This window comes from Bombina bombina, chromosome 12 (assembly GCF_027579735.1).
Source record: "Bombina bombina isolate aBomBom1 chromosome 12, aBomBom1.pri, whole genome shotgun sequence".
Classification (NCBI taxonomy): domain Eukaryota; kingdom Metazoa; phylum Chordata; class Amphibia; order Anura; family Bombinatoridae; genus Bombina; species Bombina bombina.
In genome coordinates, this window is record NC_069510.1 from 47,198,014 (window position 1) to 47,220,011 (window position 21,998).

General features: G+C 37.8%; 1 protein-coding gene across 1 annotated transcript in view; it reads right to left on the minus strand.

The window, feature by feature from the left end:
* The window catches only part of BSPRY (B-box and SPRY domain containing), a 48,568-nt gene extending 27,048 nt beyond the window's left edge, over window positions 1-21,520 (minus strand). The window contains exons 1-2 of the mRNA XM_053696047.1: window positions 21,008-21,520; window positions 7,796-7,894 (exon numbers count right to left, since the gene is read on the minus strand). Of these exons, the coding sequence (XP_053552022.1) occupies window positions 7,796-7,894; window positions 21,008-21,403 (495 nt within the window). The 5' untranslated portion in view covers window positions 21,404-21,520. The remainder of the gene's footprint in view (window positions 1-7,795; window positions 7,895-21,007) is intronic.
* Between the last annotated feature and the right edge of the window lie 478 nt (window positions 21,521-21,998).

Consider the following 21,998-nt stretch of genomic DNA (forward strand, 5'->3'; position numbering starts at 1 on the left):
ATGGTGGTTATGATTTTTTTGTATAAAGCACAATTATTTCCAAATTCCTTTGTTGATGCTTTTTACTCCTTTCTTTATCACCCCACTACTTGGCTATTCGTTAAACTGAATTGTGGGTGTGGTGAGGGGTGTATGTATAGGCATTTTGGGGTTTGGGAAACTTTGCCCCTCCTGGTAGGATTGTATATCCCATACGTCACTAGCTCATGGACTCTTGCCAATATGAAAGAAATTAATTTATCAGGTAAGTTCTTACATAAATTATGTTTTTCTTATACCAAGAATTCTCTTACATTTATCGAATGATATCCTTGAGTTACAGCTCATGAAGTTCAGTTAGTTCTTCACTTTTGATGTAGATTCCTTTTCAAAGTTTCAAAAATCCTTCCTACTCTAGCTCTCAGAGCACGTTCTTTATCTGCACTAATCTTGGATGCATGGGATAAGCCAAGAGTCAACCTTGAGAAGAGAATCTTTGGGTAGCACATAGTCCTCTCTCTGCTCCATACATGTGTCTTTTTTTTTATTGCAAACATTTTTCGTAGCAGGTGGGACACAGTGGACTACCAAGGACACATTTTAGAGGATAGTTCTTCTTTTCCTTTAATATGTGCTCTAATCCAATTTCTCATAGTCCTTTTTTAATAAAAAATGTTTTAACTGTTACCAAATAGGTGGTGCTATTTTAAATTTGTTTTCATGGAACTTACAAACTGATATAACATCACATCCTACCCTTGTACACATTAAAGGGACACTGAACCCAATTTTCTTTTACAAGATATGACGAGTCCACAGATTTCATCCTTACTTATGGGATATCGCCTCCTGGTCAGCAGGAGGAGGCAAAGAGCTCCACAGCAGAGCTGCATAAATAGCTCCTCCCTTCCCTCCCAACCCAGTCATTCTCTTTGCCTGTGTTAGTGATAGGAAGAGGTAAAGTGAGGTGTTAGTTTAGATGCTTCAATCAAGAGTTTTTTATTTTGAAATGGTGCCAAAGTGTACTATTTTGGTTACAGAGCAGCTTCTGGATAGTCGTTTTTAGACTATGGGAACTGGTGGATTTTTGTCTCCACTGCGCCTCCCAAGACTGTGCTGTTTTTCTCTGTATATGGTCTTAGAGGTTGTTACCAAGACCCTTCTACTTTCACAGGACCTCAGGAGCAAGAGTGGACCTATTGATACTGTGAACTTGTCATGCTGTTCCTCAGCATAGAGGTAGGTGCAGTTTATTATTCTGGAGCGCTGCATATTTCAGAAGAACTGTGCTTATACTGTTATACAGGGGCTAGCTTGAAGGGCTTCCTTTTAACATTTACTTAATACCCAGACACTCTGACATTATAATAACCTAGAAGCACTGGGGTGTGTACAGAAACTGACCTTAAAATGTTTATCCAGACAATCAGGCATGTTATAGCCTTGAAGCGCTGGGACCTAATGTATGTATATTCACAATAACGGACATGGAAAAGAAGGTTCCGGTTTGTGTTTTAAAGGTGGCTGACGCTGGGGAAAGTTCCGGAGGGGATATGTTTTCACTAATATGGCTCCGGTAAATGGCGGTATCCTGATGTGGGGACTGTTTGGTGTTACGCCCACGATGGGCGGGGCCTATGTTTTTGCGCGCTTACGATATGGCAGTTCATTCTTCAGTTGTCCGGTGCAGCATTTCCTCACGGCTCCTAAGTCCGCTTGTAGCGATATTTTACAAGCGACTTAGGTGCGCCATGCTTAAGGAGTCTAGTGGGGTGAGGTCACGTGGAAGAAGGTAGGAGCCGCAGCGGAGCTGCGGCGAGGTGACTGGGGTATATTTCAAAAGTTTACCAGTGTTTTATTCTGAGGCCTTCGTGCAGACTATGTAAAATTTGCGCTCTGCCTTAGGGGCCAAGATTGATTTATTTTGCTTTTGTATTTAAAGATACAGTGCTCCGCAAAAACATTTTATTAGATATTTGCATAGTTATTATCAGTATTTTTGACCAAGCTTGCATTTGGTTCAGGTTATAAAACATGGATGACCTTGAACAAATTACATGTCCTATGTTTTTAGATGCCATTGTGGAACCCCCAGTTACACTTTGTCCCTCATGTTTCGAAAGGGCTTTATAGTGTAAAGAACAAATTTTCTTTAATAAAGATATATCTAATGATTCTCCTCAGACTGATGAAAGTCAGGGTAGTCCGCATATTTCTTCCCAAGCGTCACAGCCTTTAACGCCTGCACAGGGGACGCCATTTTCTTCAACGGCGTCTGCTTCATTTACTCTGCAGGATATGGCTGCAGTGATATCATCCTCTCTTACAGAAGTTTTATCTAAGTTGCCAGTGTTACAGGGCAAATGCAGCAGGACAGAGGCCCACTTGGTCCCTGCAACTTCTGAGGCTTTAATAGCTATTTCCGATATAACTTCCCAGGGCTCTGAATTGGGGGGTAGGGAGGCTCTGTCTGAGGGGGAACTGTCTGACTCAGGAAGTGCATTACCCCACACAGACTCGGACGTCATGTCCTTCAGATTTAAACTTGAACACCTCCGCCTGTTACTGCGGGAGGTTTTGATGACTCTGGACAAATGTGATTCTAATGTGGTCCCTCCAGAGAAATTGTGTAAGATGGACAAGTATTTAGAGGTTCCATCTTATTCTGACGTTTTTCCAGTTCCTAAGAGAATTTCGGAAATTATTACTAGGGAATGGGAAAGACCGGGTATCCCGTTCTCACCTTCCCCTATTTTTAAGAAAATTTACCCTATACCTGACACCGTTCGGGACTCTTGGCAAACGATCCCTAAGGTGGAGGGTGCTATTTGTACCCTGGTTAAGCGTACGACTATCCCTATTGAGGACAGTTGTGCTTTCAAAGACCCTATGGATAAAAAGTTGGAGGGTCTTCTAAAGAAGCTATTTATTCATCAAGGGTTTCTATTACAACCGACGGCCTGCATTGTACCAGCCACAACTGCGGCTGCCTTTTGGTTTGACAACTTAGAAGAGTCTCTTAAGACTGAGACTTCTTTAGAAGAAATAATGGATAGAATTAAGGCACTTAAGCTGGCTAATTCTTTTGTTACAGATGCCGCCTTTCAGATCGCCAAATTGGCAGCTAAGAATGCAGGATTTTCCATTCTAGCGCACAGAGCCTTATGGTTAAAATCTTGGTCTGCGGATGTGTCCTCTAAATCCAAATTTTTGGCTATTCCTTTCAAGGGCAAGACCCTATTCGGGCCTTACTTGGAGATCATTTCTGACATTACGGGAGGTAAGGGTCACCTCCTACCTCAGGATAAAACATCTAAGCAGAGGGGTAGACAGAGTAATTTTTGTTCCTTTCGAAATTTCAAGGGAGTCCCCTCTTCCTCTTCCGCTAAACATGAAGACAACTTTGCACAAGCTAAGTCCGTCTGGAGACCCAACCAGGCTTGGAATAAGGGTAAACAACCCAAGAAGCCCACTGCTGCTCCTAATACAGCATGAAGGGGCTGCCCCCGATCCGAAACCGGATCTGGTAGGGGGCAGACTTTCTCTCTTTGTCCAGGCTTGGATAAGAGACGTTCAGGATCCCTGGACACTAGAAATCATGTCTCAAGGGTATCAGCTGGAGTTCAAAAATTCCCTCCCAAGGAAAAGGTTTCTTCTTTCACGATTGTCTGTAAACCAGATAAAAAGAGAGGCGTTCTTACGTTGTGTAAAAGACCTCTCCACTATGGGAGTAATTTGTCCTGTTCCAAAACAGGAACAGGGGCAGGGGTTTTACTCAAACCTTTTCGTGGTTCCCAAAAAACAGGGAACGTTCCGACCCATTTTAGATCTCAAGAGTCTGAACAAGTTTCTCAGAGTCCCATCCTTCAAGATGGAGACTATTCGGACAATTCTTCCATTGATCCAGGAGGGTCAATATAGGACTACAGTGGACTTAAAGGATGCATATCTTCATATCCCTATCCACAAAGATCATCACCAGTTTCTAAGGTTTGCCGTCCTGGACAAACATTTTCAGTTTGTGGCTCTACCTTTCGGGTTGGCCACGGCACCCAGGATCTTCACGAAGATTCTAGGGCCTCTGCTGGCGGTTCTCAGACCGCGGGGCATTGCAGTGGCACCTTATCTGGATGATATTCTGATCCAGGATTCGTCTTATCAACTGACAAGGTCTCATACCGACATGGTTCTGTCTTTTCTAAGGACTCACGGGTGGAAAGTGAATCTAGAGAAGAGTTTACTAATTCCACAGACAAGGGTTCCTTTCCTGGGAACTCTAATAGATTCTATTTCTATGAAGATCTTCTTGACAGACGTCAGAAAGTTAAAGATTCTACATACATGCCGAGCCCTTCAGTCCAATCCTAGGCCATCAGTGGCTCAGTGCATGGAGGTAATTGGATTGATGGTGGCGGCAATGGACATCATTCCGTTTGCTCGTTTTCATCTCAGACCTCTACAACTGAGCATGCTCAGACAGTGGAATGGAGATTATGCAAACCTGTCTCCTCAGATAGATCTGGATCAGGAGACAAGAGACTCTCTTCTTTGGTGGTTGTCGCTGGATCATCTGTCCTAAGGGATGTGCTTTCGCAGACCTTCATGGGTGATAGTGACAACGGACGAAAGTCTACTAGGATGGGGTGCAGTCTGGAATTACCTGAAGCCTCAGGGTGTGTGGACTCGGTCAGAGTCTCTACTTCCAAAAAATATTCTGGAGTTGAGAGCAATATTCAATGCGCTTCAGGCTTGGCCTCAGTTGGCTTCGGCCAAATTCATCCGTTGTCAGTCGGACAACATCACGACTGTGGCTTACATCAATCATCAGGGAGATAAGATAATTTGGTGGGCAGAGGCTCACTCTTGTTATCTGTCAGCAATCTACATCCCAGGAGTGGACAACTGGGAGGCGGATTTTTTGAGCAGACAGAGGTTTCATCCGGGGGAATGGGAACTCCACCCGGAGGTCTTTGCCACCCTGATTCTCAGGTGGGGCAGACCGGAATTGGATCTGATAGCGTCTCGTCAGAATGCCAATCTTGCAAGATACGGATCCAGGTCCAGGGATCCTCAGGCCGAACTGATAGATGCCTTGGCAGTGCCTTGGTCATTTAACCTAGCTTATGTGTTCCCACCGTTTGCTCTCCTTCCCCGGGTGATTGCACGGATCAAACAGGAGAGGGCTTCGGTGATTCTAATCGCTCCTGCATGGCCTCACAGGACTTGGTATGCCGATCTGGTGGACATGTCCTCTCTGCCGCCATGGAAGCTTCCATTGAGGCAGGACCTTCTCATTCAGGGACCCTTCCATCATCCGAATCTAATTTCTCTGCAGCTGACTGCTTGGAGATTGAATGCTTGATCTTATCTAAGCGGGGATTCTCTGATGCGGTCATTGATACTTTGATTCAGGCACATAAGCCTGTTACTAGAAAGATTTACCATAAGATATGGCGTAAATATCTTTATTGGTGCGAATCCAAGGGCTACTCATGGAGTAGGGTTAGGATTCCCAGGATTTTAGCTTTTCTTCAAGAAGGATTGGAGAAGGGGTTGTCAGCAAGTTCCTTAAAGGGACAGATTTCTGCTTTGTCTATTTTACTTCACAAGCGTCTGGCAGATGTTCCAGATGCTCAGTCTTTTTGTCAGGCCCTGACTAGAATCAGGCCTGTGTTTAGACCAATTGCTCCTCCTTGGAGTCTGAATTTAGTTCTTAATGTTCTTCAAGAGGTTCCGTTTGAACCCATGCATTCCATAGATATTAAGTTATTATCTTGGAAGGTTTTATTTTTGGTTTCCATTTCTTCTGCTCGCAGAGTTTCTGAGCTTTCGGCATTACAATGTGATTCTCCTTATCTTATTTTTAATTCTGATAAGGTGGTGTTACGTACTAAACCTGGTTTTCTTCCTTAGGTTGTTTCTAACAAAAATATTAATCAGGAAATAGTTGTTCCTTCCTTGTGTCTTAATCCCTCCTCTAAGAAGGAGCGTATGTTACATAATTTGGACGTAGTCCGTGCCTTGAAGTTCTATTTGCAGGCGACTATTTGTTGTGTTTTCTGGGAAACGTAGGGGTCAGAAAGCTACGGCTACCTCTCTTTCTTTTTGGCTGAAGAGTACCATCTGTGTGGCATATGAGACTGCTGGACAGAAGCCTCCAGAACAAATTACGACTCATTCTACTAGGGCTGTGGCTTCCTCATGGGCATTTGAAAATGATGCTTCTGTTGCAACTTGGTCATCTCTTCACACTTTTTCCAAATTTTACAAATTTGATACCTTTGCCTCGTCTGAGGCTGTTTTTGGGAGAAAGGTTCTTCAAGCAGTGGTGCCTTCCATTTAGGTTCCTGTCTTGTCCCTCCCTTTCATCCGTGTCCTATAGCTTTGGTATTGTATCCCATAAGTAAGGATGAAATCCGTGGACTCGTCATAACGTAAAAGAAATAAATTTATCAGGTAAGCATAAATTTCCTTTTTTTCTTTCATGATTCAGATAGAGCATGAAATTTTAAGCAACTTTCTAATTTACTCCTATTATCAATTTTTCTTCGTTCTCTTGCTATCTTTATTTTAAAAGCAGGAATGTAAATTTTAGCAGCCAGCCCATTTTAGGTTCAGAACCATGGATAGCGCTTGCTTATTGGAGGCTTACATTTACCCACCAATAAGCAAGCATAACCTAGGTTCTCAACCAAAAATGGGCTGGCTCCTATACATCACATTCCTGGTTTTTAAATAAAGATAGCAAGAGAATGAAGAAAAATTGATAATAGGAGTAAATTAGAAAGTTGCTTAAAATTGCATGCTCTATCTGAATCACGAAAGAAAAAAATGGGATTAGTGTCCCTTTAACTCCTTTTCTTCTCGGCTATAGTCACTTTTATCACAGGAGAAACAACACCATGGGGTAGATTTATTAATAGTTGAGCGGACATGATTCGCTGTAGCAAATCCCGTCCCCTCGACCTCACTAAATGCCGACAGCGATTTAACATTGCACAAGCATTTCTAGTGTAATGGTTGTGCAATTCCGCCCCCTGCTCACAGGCGGCTAATCGGCCGCTAGCAGGGGCTGTCAATTATCCAGATCGTATCGGGATGATTTTAATCCGCCACCAAGTTAAATAGCAGCGGTCTTGTGACCGCTGCTTCTTAACTTCCGTTTCAGATGAGCCTGAAACGATTGGGCTCCGAAGCAGCATTCACTGCTTAATAAATGGGGCCCCATAGCTCTGTTTATGACCCTATTCATTTGCAAAACACCCAATTTAACACTGTATTTTCATATGTGGGTCAAATCTATTCACGCATCACTTAAAAAAAACCACACTAATGCTCCTAGCATCCAACTCACATGAATGTACAAAACGTGTACCTTGTAATGTGCTCTATACATGAGTTTTTGTTCCAAGGAACTAGGACCATCCTGAGCTGAATTATTGAGGTTTCCATAAACATCTGTTTAACCAAAATTTGTTGTGCACCATAACACAAAAGATGCATGTCGTGGTTAAATAAAGTAAAAATAAAAAACTGGTGGTTATACTAATACATAGAGGTAATGGTCAAGCAACCAACTTGACAATTATTGGACCACTTGAGATGGATTGACCCATGACTATCTACAGAGCATCAAATATTTTTGCCGTTACAATTACATTTTAAAAAGGTATTCTGTTCTGGAATTCTTAATTGCCATAAACTGATATCCATTATAATAGAGAGACCCTTGTCTGCATTCTTTCTCGTAACAAATAAACTAAAGTGTAAGCTAAAAAGTAAGAACATTTTGTGCATTAAACAAATTGGACTTTACCGCCACGCGTGGGATCTTGTCCGGCAGGGCATCTGCAAGGTACTTCTCGATTCCAGCCGTCTGCAGCTGTAATTTCTCACAATGATCCACAATTTTATTCTGAAGCACAAGCAAAAGGATTTTATTAGTAGTTTCTTTAGTGTTTTGAAACCGCCCAGTTTACAAACATAAGGAAACGCTAAATATAAAAGTTTGGGCTTATTGTGGAAACATGTATACTTATTAAAGGGACATTTAATTCATTTAATATATATCAGAAATGAAGATCTGCGTGCACAATTAATGTTCCAAAAGCTGAAATTTTATTACACAAATGTCTTCAAACGAATGGTTTAGTGCACCACTGTAAAGTAAAATCCTCACTATAAGCTGTGACTTAAAACAAAGTAAATTTTAATTTTGCTTTTATATTTGTATCCCCTTAAAGGGACTTGATACCCATATCTGTGAAAAGTTGGCTAGAAAATATCACATCTCTATGTAAAATGGAAGATATTTTAACTCAAAATTTTATCAGTAGCCACTTCCTATTGTGAGGGAACTTTAAGCAACCAGTCGTAATGCTTGTCCTGGGACTTACAAGAGAACATGTATTTGGGTTGTGCAGCACAGTCACTTTATTTATTTCTTTAGTATAAGGAATTTTACTTTTTCATCTTGCAAGACTATGGTGAAATCTCACAAGATCACAGTAAAGCAAAGTGTGATCTCAATACTTATGAAGCAGATTGGCTGATTGTGCGAGATAGCAGTACATAAAGTAGCTGAAGGACTTACTCTGGTGAGCTGAAGAAATACTGAGGTCAAAAAAAAATCTTCCTTTTTAAAACAGAGATGTATAGACGGCCTTAGTGTTAGGCCAAATAGGTTACTACCTAGCCTCACTCATGATGGGGCCTCTATCTATGCTCTTAACATTCTCCTCTTTTCCTCTCTTTACTCACTGACTCCACCTTTTTACTCTCTTTCCCTATTTTCCCTCCTTTGTCTCTTTACTCTCTCTCTCCCTCTTCTCTTTTTCTTATCTCTCTAATTCCCTTCTCTTTCTTCACTCTTCTTTCTCTTACTCTCTCCTTTCTTTTCCTCCTCTCTCCCCCTATTTTATCCTCTCTCATCTCTCTCAACACACATGCTTCTGACTCTGTTTCTCCCGCCTCTTTCTCTCCCTTTTCTCTCTCTTTCACCTTTCTCTTGTTCTTTATATATATATATATATATATATATATATATATATATATATATATAGGTATATATATATTTTACTCTCTCTGCATTCTGTCCTCAAGACTAAACTCTGTCTTCTCTCCCTACACAACCAGGTGTACAGTACATGGATATACTTAATAGGTTATAAAAGTTACACATAAGAGAGTCCTCATATTTGAATTTTTGCCTAAGGCCTCACCAACTCTAGAGCCGCCACTGTAGAGAGTGATATGCATCACTTTCAAGTAATTTCTCATCTGGGTGTCCCTTTAACAGCAGTCTGTGGCAACCCATGAAATGAAATACATTGCACATTTAAAGGGACACTCAAGTCAAAATTAAACTTTCATGATCTAGATAGAACATGCAGTTGTAAAAACCTTTCCAATTTACTATCATTAACAAAATGGGCACAGCCTTTTTTTTATATTTACACTTTTTGAGTCAACAGCTCCTACTGAGCATGTGCAAGAAATAACAGAATAAATGCATATGCATTTGTAATTGGCTGATGGCTGTCACATGATACAAGGGGCAGTTGAAATAGAAGTAACTTTGAAATTTGTCAGAAAAAAAATTAATTTGAAGTTTAGACTAAGTGCTATTGCATTGTCTTTTTATCATGTGTTTGTTGATTATGCAAATTTACTGTATTTGCTGATCCTTGAAAAAGTATATCATAATAAAGATAAATAACTGCCCGTCCCCTCCCTTTTCTGCACCCAACATATATACAATATAGGAATAAGCTAAGGCAGCATGAGCAGAGTGTTGAGTTATGCTTCCCATGATGATGTATCACAGGAGTCTGCAACCTTGGCAACCCAGATTTTTTTTGGATCTTTATTTCCCATGATGCTGAGATACTCTTTAGCCTGGCTAAGCATCATGGGAAATGTAGTTCCAAAACATCTGTGGTGCCAAGTTTGCTTACACCTGATGTATCATGTGATGTTCCCAAATAAGTAACCAAGAAAAATCTGTGTATATTTGTTTTGTGTACACAGGAGGGAATGGACAATAGGTTGATTAACCCTTTTGTGTAGGGTTAAAATTGTCTTCATCGAAACAACGTTCCAATGTAAACAAATTGAAGTTCACGGTCGCAAGATTTCAGTGATGGTATCGGGTCAGTGGGGCGAGCCTACAACGCTAGGCACGCCCACCATGACCTGATCCCATGCAGTAAGCGCAGTTGGCTTCAGGACAGCCAAACGGTGAGGACGTTCCATGCCGTCCTAATGGTGCTAAAGCCCAGCACAGTTAGAACGACATAGAACGTCCTAACGTCTTTAAAAGGTTAAATGTATTATGCGTTAAAAAGGAATCATTTTTTTTATAAAATAAATTCTGAAATCTCTTGCAAAAAAAACCCATAACAACTATGTCCTTTTAACATTCTGTACCAAGGAGTTTAGCATTTTTTCTTGCTTTAAAGGGACAGTCAACACTAATCTTTTTATTGTTTAAGAAGATAGATAACGCCTTTACTACCCATTCCCCAGCTTTGTACAATCAACATTTTTATATTAATATACTTTATAACATTTAAACCTCTAAATTTCTGCCTGTTTCTGAACCACCACAGACAGCCTCTTATCGCATTTTATTTGCTTTTCACAACAGGATACTGCTAGTTCATGTGGACCATATAGATAACATTGTGCTCATGTCCGAGGAGTTATTTAAGAGCCAGCAGAACACAGCACTAATTGGCTAAAATACAAGTCAATAAATAATTAATAGTCATGTGATCAGGGGGCTGTCAGAAGATGCTTAGATACAAGGTAATCACAGAGGTAAAAAGTGTATTAATCTAACTGTGTTTTGTTGGTTATGCAAAACTGGGGAATGGGTAATAAAGGGATTATCTATCTTCTTAAAACAATAAAAATTCCTTTGTAGACTGTCCCTTTAAAGTTTAAAAATACATAGTGTCCAAATGTTAGGGTTATGGGCTAATGGTAACCTAACTCCTAAGTGTTCTTTGATTATTTCCAACAAAAGCCAAAACATAATAAAGAATCTATTGTGCGTGTCCCACAAACCAGAGAATGCAGCCTTGTTAGCTGAACTTGCAGTATAATAACATCCCAGCCTTTGCTGGATTGTATGAAACCCTGTGAGCTGGAGAAAGTTTATCTGAAAAGATTGAGTTTCAAGGCAGTTCCTGCATTCCAGTAAGTTTTATCCCCTTCTACTCTCCCAGGGACGTTAGTAGCCAAATCAGTAGATACCAAGGACTATTATTTAGGCAAATGGAAAAATAATGTCTTACAGGGTGACACAGAGGAAGATTCACTAGCTGATACTCCAGTGTATTAGAATTCCCATCCAAAAACATAGTAACTCAGGAGAGTTTTTCATATGTTATCCTAGTGCATTAGAAAAGCAGGTGATTGAAAAAAACAAATCCATTTGAATTAGTAGATGATATAACAGCAACATCTAATGAAAAAACAAATGAATACATATAAAATAGTTCTTTCTTGTTCTTTCTTAATTTCTTATAATTTCATAACAAGAAATTATTATATTTCAATTTAGAAATACAGACTTAGTCCTTCTTGGAATATGGCAGGATCTATAGACTGGGTTACAGAGGGGGGAAATCATTTTGTTTGTTTGTTTTGATATGTGTTATTTTTTGCTTTCCCGTGGTATGGGAATATAAAAGAAAATTTAGACAGAATGTACAATTATTAGTTTCAACTGAAAGGATTACTAACTTTTGCTTTGTACCTAAAAAACGGCTCACATATTTTTAATCACATTTCTTCAACAAATTCAATCTATCTTATGATATCTAGAAACAAAGCTCTATTTCTTTAGAAAATACATTTTGATATTGCCCGCATGACATCACTTCATCCAGCCCTCAAAATTGGGCCGTACACGGTATCACACAATGACCAATCCAATGTCTAGTTTTTGCATGTAATTAGAATAAGATTATCTAAAACTACGCAAGCGCAATTTGATTGGTCTATTTGCGCTTGCGCAGAATGCGGCACAGATACCGACATTACCCGCACTGGATTCCCTATAACGCATGTGCATTTCAATTTTTAATCGGTTAGGCGTATTTGATGACGTTTACCTATATCGCGCATGCACATCGCGCAGAACAGTCGCCATCTTCCAACTGGAGTTGGCCGTGAGGATTGGAAAGCGGTAACAGAGTGAAAGGTAGTGGTTTTGAAAAAAAATTAAATTTTTCAAGGCAGTTCGCTAAGAAACGGTACGTTTTGGAAACGTGATGGGCATTGTAAATATCTTTATTTTCATTCATATTTTAGAGCTATGATGGATATTTTTTTACTACAGTGTCTCTTTAACACAGATATTAAGATACCATGAACTATATATGTCAACAATTGCACGTCTGGTTATAATATCCTGTGTTTTCTTCTCCTTTTTGCTTTATGTACCCTGTCGTTTTCTAAATTAAAGAATAAAAAAAGTTATTTATCAATTTAAAGGAGCACTAGAGGGCAGCACTGTTTCCTGCCGTGTAGTGCTCCAAACACCTACCTAGTTGTCTCTTCAACAAAGAATACCATCGGAATACAGCAAGTTTGATAATAGACGTTAATTGGAAACTTTATTTAAAATTGTATGCTCTGTCTAAATAAAAAAAAAATGTGGTTTCATATCTCTTTAAGGCGACATTATACACCACAAGATATTAATATAAAGTATTTAATTACATGTATTAAAACAACTTTGCAATATACTTTCATTATTTATTTTGTTCTCCTTTCCTGTAAATTTAATTCTGAATATTGTAAGCTTTCCAATTCATATTAAACATGGAAGTGCAGACACAGCTGTATTGCACTCAGTGATTGGTTGCACACTCTAGTAAGCCATATATAACCATTCCTAATTGGCTTCAGCAGAAAAGGTAAGCTAAGTTACAATATGGCGGCATCCACTGTTTTATGGGCATTAACTTTACCCTTATTATTTCAATATTTAACAACTAATATAATTTTTATAAAATGCATGTACAAATTATTCTCAGGCTAGTCTTTGTTCTGAATAATTCATTCAAGCAATGATTTATTTAGTGTTTAATGTCCCTTTAAGTAAAATCTGAAAGCTAATTAATTCAATATTGATGATTATTATGATGAGTGTCTAATATGTGTTTATGAGTTAAGGCTTTTCTACTTAACCAATAATGGGCTAGATTACGAGTGGGGCGCAAATTAACGCTCCCGCTTGAGCATTTATTGCACTAGAAGTAAGATTTTTGCGCTCGTTGGGTTGTGCTCGTATTACGAGTTGAAAGTAAACTGTTTTAGCTCTAGCGGTAACCCTACTAGCGCAAAAATGCAAAGTTAGAATATCGCATGCACGTTCATGTATTACCCCATAGAAGTCAATAGAGAAAAAAAAGTGTAAAAAAAACACCCCGCTCTTACGCAAACACGATCCCATATTCTCATTTGCGCTAACCCAACCTGAAAATATGAATATTTCACATTCCAATATTCTGCACATAACAGAATATGTTCTATTTATTCATAAGTAAATATTTCTATATATATCTGATGGTATTTTGGTACAATATATATCTATACCTATATATAGATGATTATATGTAGGTATAGATATATACAGATATATAAAGGAATATCTATTTACAAATACATAGAACATATGCTGCTATGTGCAGAACATTGGAATGTATAATATTTACAGTAAATACATAGTTAAAACCTTTATTAAATATAAATATTTCATAAATATGCTTTTACATGTTTTCATCTACTTAACGGCAAAGGGATCCAATGAACTTCTATATCTGTCTATATGTATACAAATGTATTTAAGTGTTTATATGTGTATATATTTCTGTAAATACATATATACAGATATAAATAAATATCTTTTTTCTAACAGTTAACCAGAGCACTGAAGTCTCTGCAATGATTCTAGCGTAAATCACAATTGCCCAATAAGTGCAAACCCCCGCGGTACCCTTTATCGATCAGGTGCAAACGTTTGCGCTCCATATGTAATCTAGCCCAATATCAATTCCTGGTGTGCAATTAATAATTTCACATAATTTTGTTTCATTTTATAGTTACCTTTTTTTTTTTTAACATCCAAACAATTTCAACCATAAATTAATGTTCTGAGGTTTGTATTTGTTATGTGTTAGTTTCATCATTTAAAAGTTTGATTTAAGAAATATTTGTAATTGTTTATTAAAATAAAAAATGATAGTGTTTGCATTAAAAAGATGGCGCATGCACTCAAGATATGCGCTTGAAAGGGACAACATGAGTTTGGAAAAAAGATCATGGCTGATAAATTTGAAAAGGACAAAACTCCAGAAAACTGTTTTTCTGATATAATGGAATATTGTCTGTAAAATGTCCCCCACCAAAGGTATAAGGCACTGATAGCTTACCTTGGCACCCCAGAGGTTTTTGGAACTACATTTCCCATGATGCTCTACAGTCTAGATGAGGATCATGGGAAATGTAGTTCTGAAAGCCAAGTTTAGCCATCACTGGTATAGGCAATGTTACTCAGCTGAAAGTTGAAATTTACTTTCTAATAAAATTTGTACATTTTGCTTTGCACAATAATTCTGATGGACTGGAATAGATAACATAGAACTGCCTATATCCAGAGGGCACTATGTCTAACATTGAGGTGGATATACCTGCTCCACTCCTATGTACCTACCTCCAATAAACATATAAACCTTAAACGCGCAGACAGCTCTTCCTCTGACATTTAAAGGTACTAATTTACATTAATCAAGTAGGCATGCGTTCAACATCCAGAACAATTTGTCTCTGTCTCAAGTATCCATTGATCAAATCACCTTCAACATGAGAAGATATGTTTAGCTTGCTTATTCAGAGAAACCTACCTGCTGTATTCATTTAAATCTATCTCTAACATCCATAGTAGTAGCATCAAGGCAGAGAGTCCTTCAACATTCTGACAGATATGCATGTAACATTCATAGACACCTACCTACAGCATTTAGGGAGCTACGGGTTAAATAATTCGAGAGAGCTGCCTCTAATATCCAGATGACCATACCTTTAACATTCAAAGAGAATTGTCTCCAATGTACAGTGATTAAAGGGCTATTATAGTTGAAAAAGAACATGCTTTAACTCAGCAAAGGGTTTAAACATAAAGTTTACCTGTGGTGCTCGGGAACTGCGGTGCACTGCTGGTCCTGAGCAGAGCAGTGTAATATTTTCTAATATTATATAATTTTCTTCTATCCAAAGCACAAATTAATTGCATAATTTAACATAGATGTATCTAATGATAATTTGTGCAATATAAATTGAACATTTTTAATATTAGCTAATTTTAGCTTAATATTGGCTACAATTTTAGCCGAGTGGTCAGTAAAATCAGCCAGGTGGTGCAGCCGCTAAAAAGGTCCTGGAGAGAACAGTGAAGCGTTATTATTCCTAAATCCAGCATAGAACATCTGGCAAGAGCAACATCTCTCCTTCTGAGACCTTCTAATAGTAGCATCTCTAATATGCTTAGACACATCTCTCACATTGAGAGAGAAATACATTTATTCCTAGATGGAAGTTCTCAAATTTTACCTGGTATTTTATTCTGGTTTCTAAAATAAATATAAATAAATATAGATATTTATTTATATTTATTTTAGAAACCAGAATAATAAGTTTTGAATGAATTGCTACACCTTTAAAAAAAAATAATATATAAATATATATAATCCACTGAAATAAGTGCACTCCCACAAACAGTAAATTTCAATTCTGCCAGGGTGCTATAGAAAGATCAAATATCCAAGTTATAACAAAAGCACTCACTGGACTTGATGCAGGTGAAATAAAAAAGTGCTTTATTCCATATAAACAAGTGACGTTCCGGGGTGTTCACCCCTTCATCAGACCAACTTGGATATATATATATATATACACACACACACACACACACACATATATATATATATATATTTATATATCTCCCATGTGTATCTGCAATCACAATTCAGGTAGGTCATCGACCAGTGTGCAAAGTCAATATATCAATAGATTCTTCTTCAAGCAGGGACTACACTCACTGGATTTGGATAAAATAATTCTTATTTATTACGTGGTAACGTTTCGGGGTTTGCAGACCCCTTCCTCAGACCAAACAATGTGCAAGTAAAAACAGTGAATCTTAAATATGCTAAGCCCCACCCATCAAACAGTTCAGAAAATTGTGCCAAAACTGTGTTTAAATCAGACATCCGCTTAGGGTCTATTGTACTAGATGTCTGATTTAAATGGGAACCATATGAGTTAATACGTGCAATGGTATTTAACTCTGAATTTATGAACGCTTTTGAAGTGACATGCATGATACTAAGAATAGTTTAATTGTATTTATACACTATCTTTCTTTGCACTAGAATACATTTTATGTTATGGGAATACACTATGAATTTAATGTTTGTTTAGGTTTGTAACCTGGCAACTGTGATGCTGCCATGGAAACACAGTTTTGGCGCAATTTTCTGAACTGTTTGATGGGTGGGGCTTAGCATATTTAAAGTGTCAGTAAACCTTAAAAATAATGTTATATAATTCTGCACATAGTGCAGAATTATATAACATTATATTAGCGCAAACATTGCAAAACCTAATATTCCTTTATAATTTTTAAAAGAAACGGCTGTTTTACAGACCCGCTCTCTGTGATCTTCTGAGTGGGTCTGTTTGTTTTACACAGCGCATCAGGCTAGCTGTATAGTCCCGGCCCGACCGCGCCATTATACTAAGTGCAGCTCGCTCCCGCTGTCAGACAGAGCAGGAGCGAGCTGCAATTAGTATAATGGCGCGGTCGGCCCGGGCTGTGACTATACAGCTTGCCAGATGCGCTGTGTAAAACAAACAGACCCGCTCAGAAGATCACAGAGAGCGGGTCTGTAAAACAGCCGTTTCTTTTAAAAATTATAAGGGAATATTAGGTTTGACAATGTTTGAGCTAATATAATGTTATATAATTATATATATAACATTATTTTTAAGGTTTACTGTCCCTTTAAGATTCACTGTTTTTACTTGCACATTGTTTGGTCTGAGGAAGGGGTCTGCAAACCCTGAAACGTTACCACATAATAAATACGAATTATTTTATCCAAATCCAGTGAGTGCAATCCCTGCTTGAAGAAAAAAAAAAAAAATATATATATATATATACACACACACACACATATATATAAATATATTTGACAACACTGACGAAATGACTTTTTGCTACAATGTAAAGTAGTGAGTGTACAGCCTTTATAACAGTGTAAATTTGCTGTCCCCTCAAAATAACTTAACACACAGCCATTAATGTCTAAACCGTTGGCAACAAAAGTGAGTACACCCCTAAGTGGAAATGTCCAAATTGGGCTCAAAGTGATAATATTTTGTGTGGTCACCATTATTTTCCAGCACTGCCTTAACCCTCTTGGGCATGGAGTTCACCAGAGCTTCACAGGTTGCCACTGGAGTCCTCTTCCACTCCTCCATGACGACATCATGGAGCTGGTGGATGTTAGAGACCTTGTGCTCCCCCACTTTCAGCTTGAGGATGCCCCACAGATGCTCAATAGGGTTTAGGTCTGGAGACATTCTTGGCCATTCCATCACCTTTACCCTCAGCTTCTTTAGCAAGGCAGTGGTCGTCTTGGAGGTGTGTTTGGGGTCGTTATCTTGTTGGAACACTGCCCTGCGGCCCAGGCTCCGAAGGGAGGGGATCATGCTCTGCTTCAGTATGTCACAGTACATGTTGGCATTCATGGTTCCCTCAATGAACTGTAGCTCCCCAGTGCCAGCAGCACTCATCCAGGCCCAGACCATGACACTCCCACCACCATGCTTGACTATAGGCAAGACACACTTGTCTAACAAGTCACATGACACCAAGGAGGGAAAATGGCTAATTGGGCCCAATTTGGACATTTCCACTTAGGAGTGTACTCACTTTTATTGCCAACGGTTTAGACATTAATGGCTGTGTGTTGTTATTTTTAGGGGACAGCAGATTTACACTGTTATACAGGCACTATTATACATTCACTACTTTACATTGTAGCAAAATGTCATTTCTTCAGTGTTGTTACATGAAAATATATAATAAAATATTTACAAAAATGTAAGGGGTGTACTCACTTTTGTGAGATACTGTATGTGTGTGTGTGTGTATGTATATATATATATATATATATATATATATATATATATATATATATATATATATATATATATATATATACTCTACAATATACTTTCATTATTTATTTTGTCCCCTTTACCTGTAATTCCTTTCTGAAATTATAGGCTTTCCAGTTCCTGTTTGAAAGCAAAATGTAATTTCTTCAGTGTTGTCACATGAAAATATATAATAAAATATTTACAAAAATATAAGGGGTGTACTCACTTTTGTGAGATACTGTATGTATGTATGTATGTATGTGTATATATATATATATATATATATATATATATATATATATATATATATATAATCTCTACAATAGACTTTAATTATTTATTTTGTCCCCTTTACCTGTAATTCCTTTCTGAAATTGTAGGCTTTCCAGTTCCTGTTAGAAATGGAAGTGCAGAACACTGTTATATTCCACACAGCCATTGGTTGCACACTCTAGCGATCTATTTATAACTGTCTCTCATTGGCCACAGCAGAGAAGGTAACCTAAGTTACAACATGGCAGCCCCCATTGTTTTACACACACTAAAACTTTACACTTATTTTGTCAATATTTAATCAACTAATGAAACAAAAAAATACATCTACGTGTTATTTTCAGACTAATCTTTTCTTTGAATGCATCATTCTATCTAGCATTTATTTCGTGTTTTATGTCCCTTTAATATTGAAACACATATTTGTCTGACAGCTCTACCAATCATCATTTAACTCTTAATCTGAGGTAAAAAAAAATCATGATTTAGTGCATTATTATTCTGGTGCTTTGCATGAATTAAACACAGTTATATGCAAGCAACAGTGTCATTATAAAATGCTCTAACATACTAGGGAATTCTCTTTTATGTCCAATTAGACACACAATTGCAGCCCTGTTTATAAAGACATAATGTAACCAAGAGACATATTTCCTAACACCTAATAAGAGATGCCTATAGACAAATAATTATTAGGAACACAGCCTCATAGTAGAGATCAGTGATATATCTACTGGATATTCCAAAAAACATATATAGGTTCACATAACTTACTTTCACTCTATAGCTATGAACAAATATCTCTTAGCCAGGAGACAGAAATATGTTGCATTTCACATGATATAAGTCACTAATAGACTATCCAGCCTCACCTTATTCTCTGTGGAACAGTTGTGTGTAAGCTCTAGTGAATGAACCCCATAATATTACACAATAATCTGAAAGAGTGAATTTGCCCAGACACACAAACCTGTTCTATAGAGATTAAGACCCACATTGTATATTTCCCAAGTGTCAGAGCATGGTTGTCTTATGCCATGATGCACAATTGTCACACTAACAGAAGCAGATTAGCAAAAGAAAGAAATACTTCATAATGGTGTTAGAAATGTACTGCTCTTCATTTCAGATACAACTTCTAATTTCAAATTACCCATGTCTACTCCAGAACTTATGTTAGTCTAAAAAACAACAACCCATTAAAAGCTTGCCATACCTTGTACTGTCATTTCATTATAAACCATTGTTTGATCTATATACATATGTGTTTACATCTGCCTTGTTCAGCTAATAAGTGATCTGGCATATTGAACTGTGTATACTCTGCTGTGGTATACAGTGTGCTAATTTACATTTACGCAGCTAAGGGTCTCTCCTGTAAACAAACAAACACACACCCATAGACTCACTTCCAACGTACTGCTGATGCAAATCTATCCTGTTCTCATGTTATCCTTTGAAGTTGAATCAGTTTAGTGAATTAGCTCCTGAATATAGCAATTAGACATTTTTCTTATCCTCATTTTTTTTTATAGTTTTATTGAATGAAGAACAGTGATATCTAAATATCTAATATATATATATATATATATATATATATATATATATATATATATATATATATATATATATATATATATATATATATATATATATATATAGTATATACAGTGTCTACCTAACTCTCTCATTCTCTCTCTCTCTCTCTCTCTCTCTCTCTATCTCTCTCTATCTATGTGTATATATATCTATATCTATATCTATATCTATATATATATATATATATATATATAGGTTTATGTTTACAACCTATTACAACCTATATAAATACTTATATATAGTTCTATAGAAATAGGAATACAACAGTTCACAGAGATTAATTAGGACAGTGATATGTATATCTATCTATCTATCTACATACACACACACATATACTATATATATATATATATATATATATATATGTGTGTGTGTGTGTGTGTGTGTAGAATATATACAAATACTTATATATAGTTGTATAGAAATATTTATCCAACAAAGTTCACAGAAAATAATTATATTGCATAGATAAGACACAGACCTTTCATTTGCACGTTTACAGACACAAGCACAGATCCATATATTATTTTAGAGGGCAGCTTCCTGTTGCCCTTACATGCCAATCCCACACACCCACACACAAGTATCACTGGCAGGAATGATGTGTGCCATCTGACAGCAGGCACACTTAGGCATTAATAACAGCCCAGAAATCGTTCCATTTTGCTGCAGTGAGTCACCTGGCAGCTCATTACAATAAGAGCTATATTGCAGCACTTCAGCATCCGCCTCTCTCCAGAGCACACAGTGTGAAAATGAACAGGGTGTGTAGGGTTAACTCGTTATTTGCCAACGATTTTATAAGCAAAAAAGGGAACATGAACCCACAGAGAAGGGCAATGCCTGCAGCAGGACCCATTGCAGGTAACCTGTCACATATATCTGCAGTGCAGCACAGACAGACAGCACAACTCACTCTGATTTGGGATGCCCTCTCCTCCACTGACTTGGTCCTGTGAGACTGGCAGCTGCCTAGGGTCGTGCAGTGGTGACAAATCAGCTTCTGGTCATGACAGCAAAATAAGCTAAGCTTCTCCCCATGCTCCCTGCAGCTGTCCCTCACTTCAGCAGATGTGTCCAGACTTGCAGACTTTGTGGTGGTCTCTCCAAGGTCAATGGTCTCCTCTTCTTCTTCATGGGAGTTAAGATTTAAGCTAGACAGCTGTTCTTCTGGCTGCCACTCTACAGCAAAGGGTGACTTCAACCCCTTACCATCCAATTCTTCATCCCCACTAGTTCCCCATGAATGGGAACCTGAAATCACCCACAGGTTCTGGGCTCTGTCACCATGGACCGCTTCTGCTTGTGACATCCTGAAGACCAAGTCCAGAAATGAGCAGGAGATGGGTTGTCCCTATTAGGTTTCCTTGTTCCCTTACACCTGTTCCCAGGTATGAAGCAGCCTCTGGGAGGAGCCAATAACGCAAGTGAAACTGCTCAGAGGTCGCAGGAAAGTTACAGTACTGGCTAAACTGGAGATTTCACAACAAGAGATGGAATGTGTAGTGTGTCACATCTAATGCTTCTGCTATTACTACACATTATAGCAAACGTAAAGATGTTGTCATTTGTCTGATTATAAACTGTAGCAATAGAGTGTCTTGTCATTTCACCCTAATTAATTATTATGCAATCAATTTATTTAGTCCTTTATTGTCAGAAAATAAAGTCATCTGTTGCCATGCTGTATTTGTATTAGTATTTTTATTAGTAGTAGTAACTATGGTTATGATTATTATTTATTAGTATTTCCTGCTATATTTATTATTACAACAATTATTATATAAAATAAATAATAATAATGATGTATTAAGAATTATTATTTGTAAAAAAAAAATTACTACCAAATCCTGCTTTATTTCAAGATAATCTTCTTTTACTATATGTTGGCAGATTTAAAAAAAAAC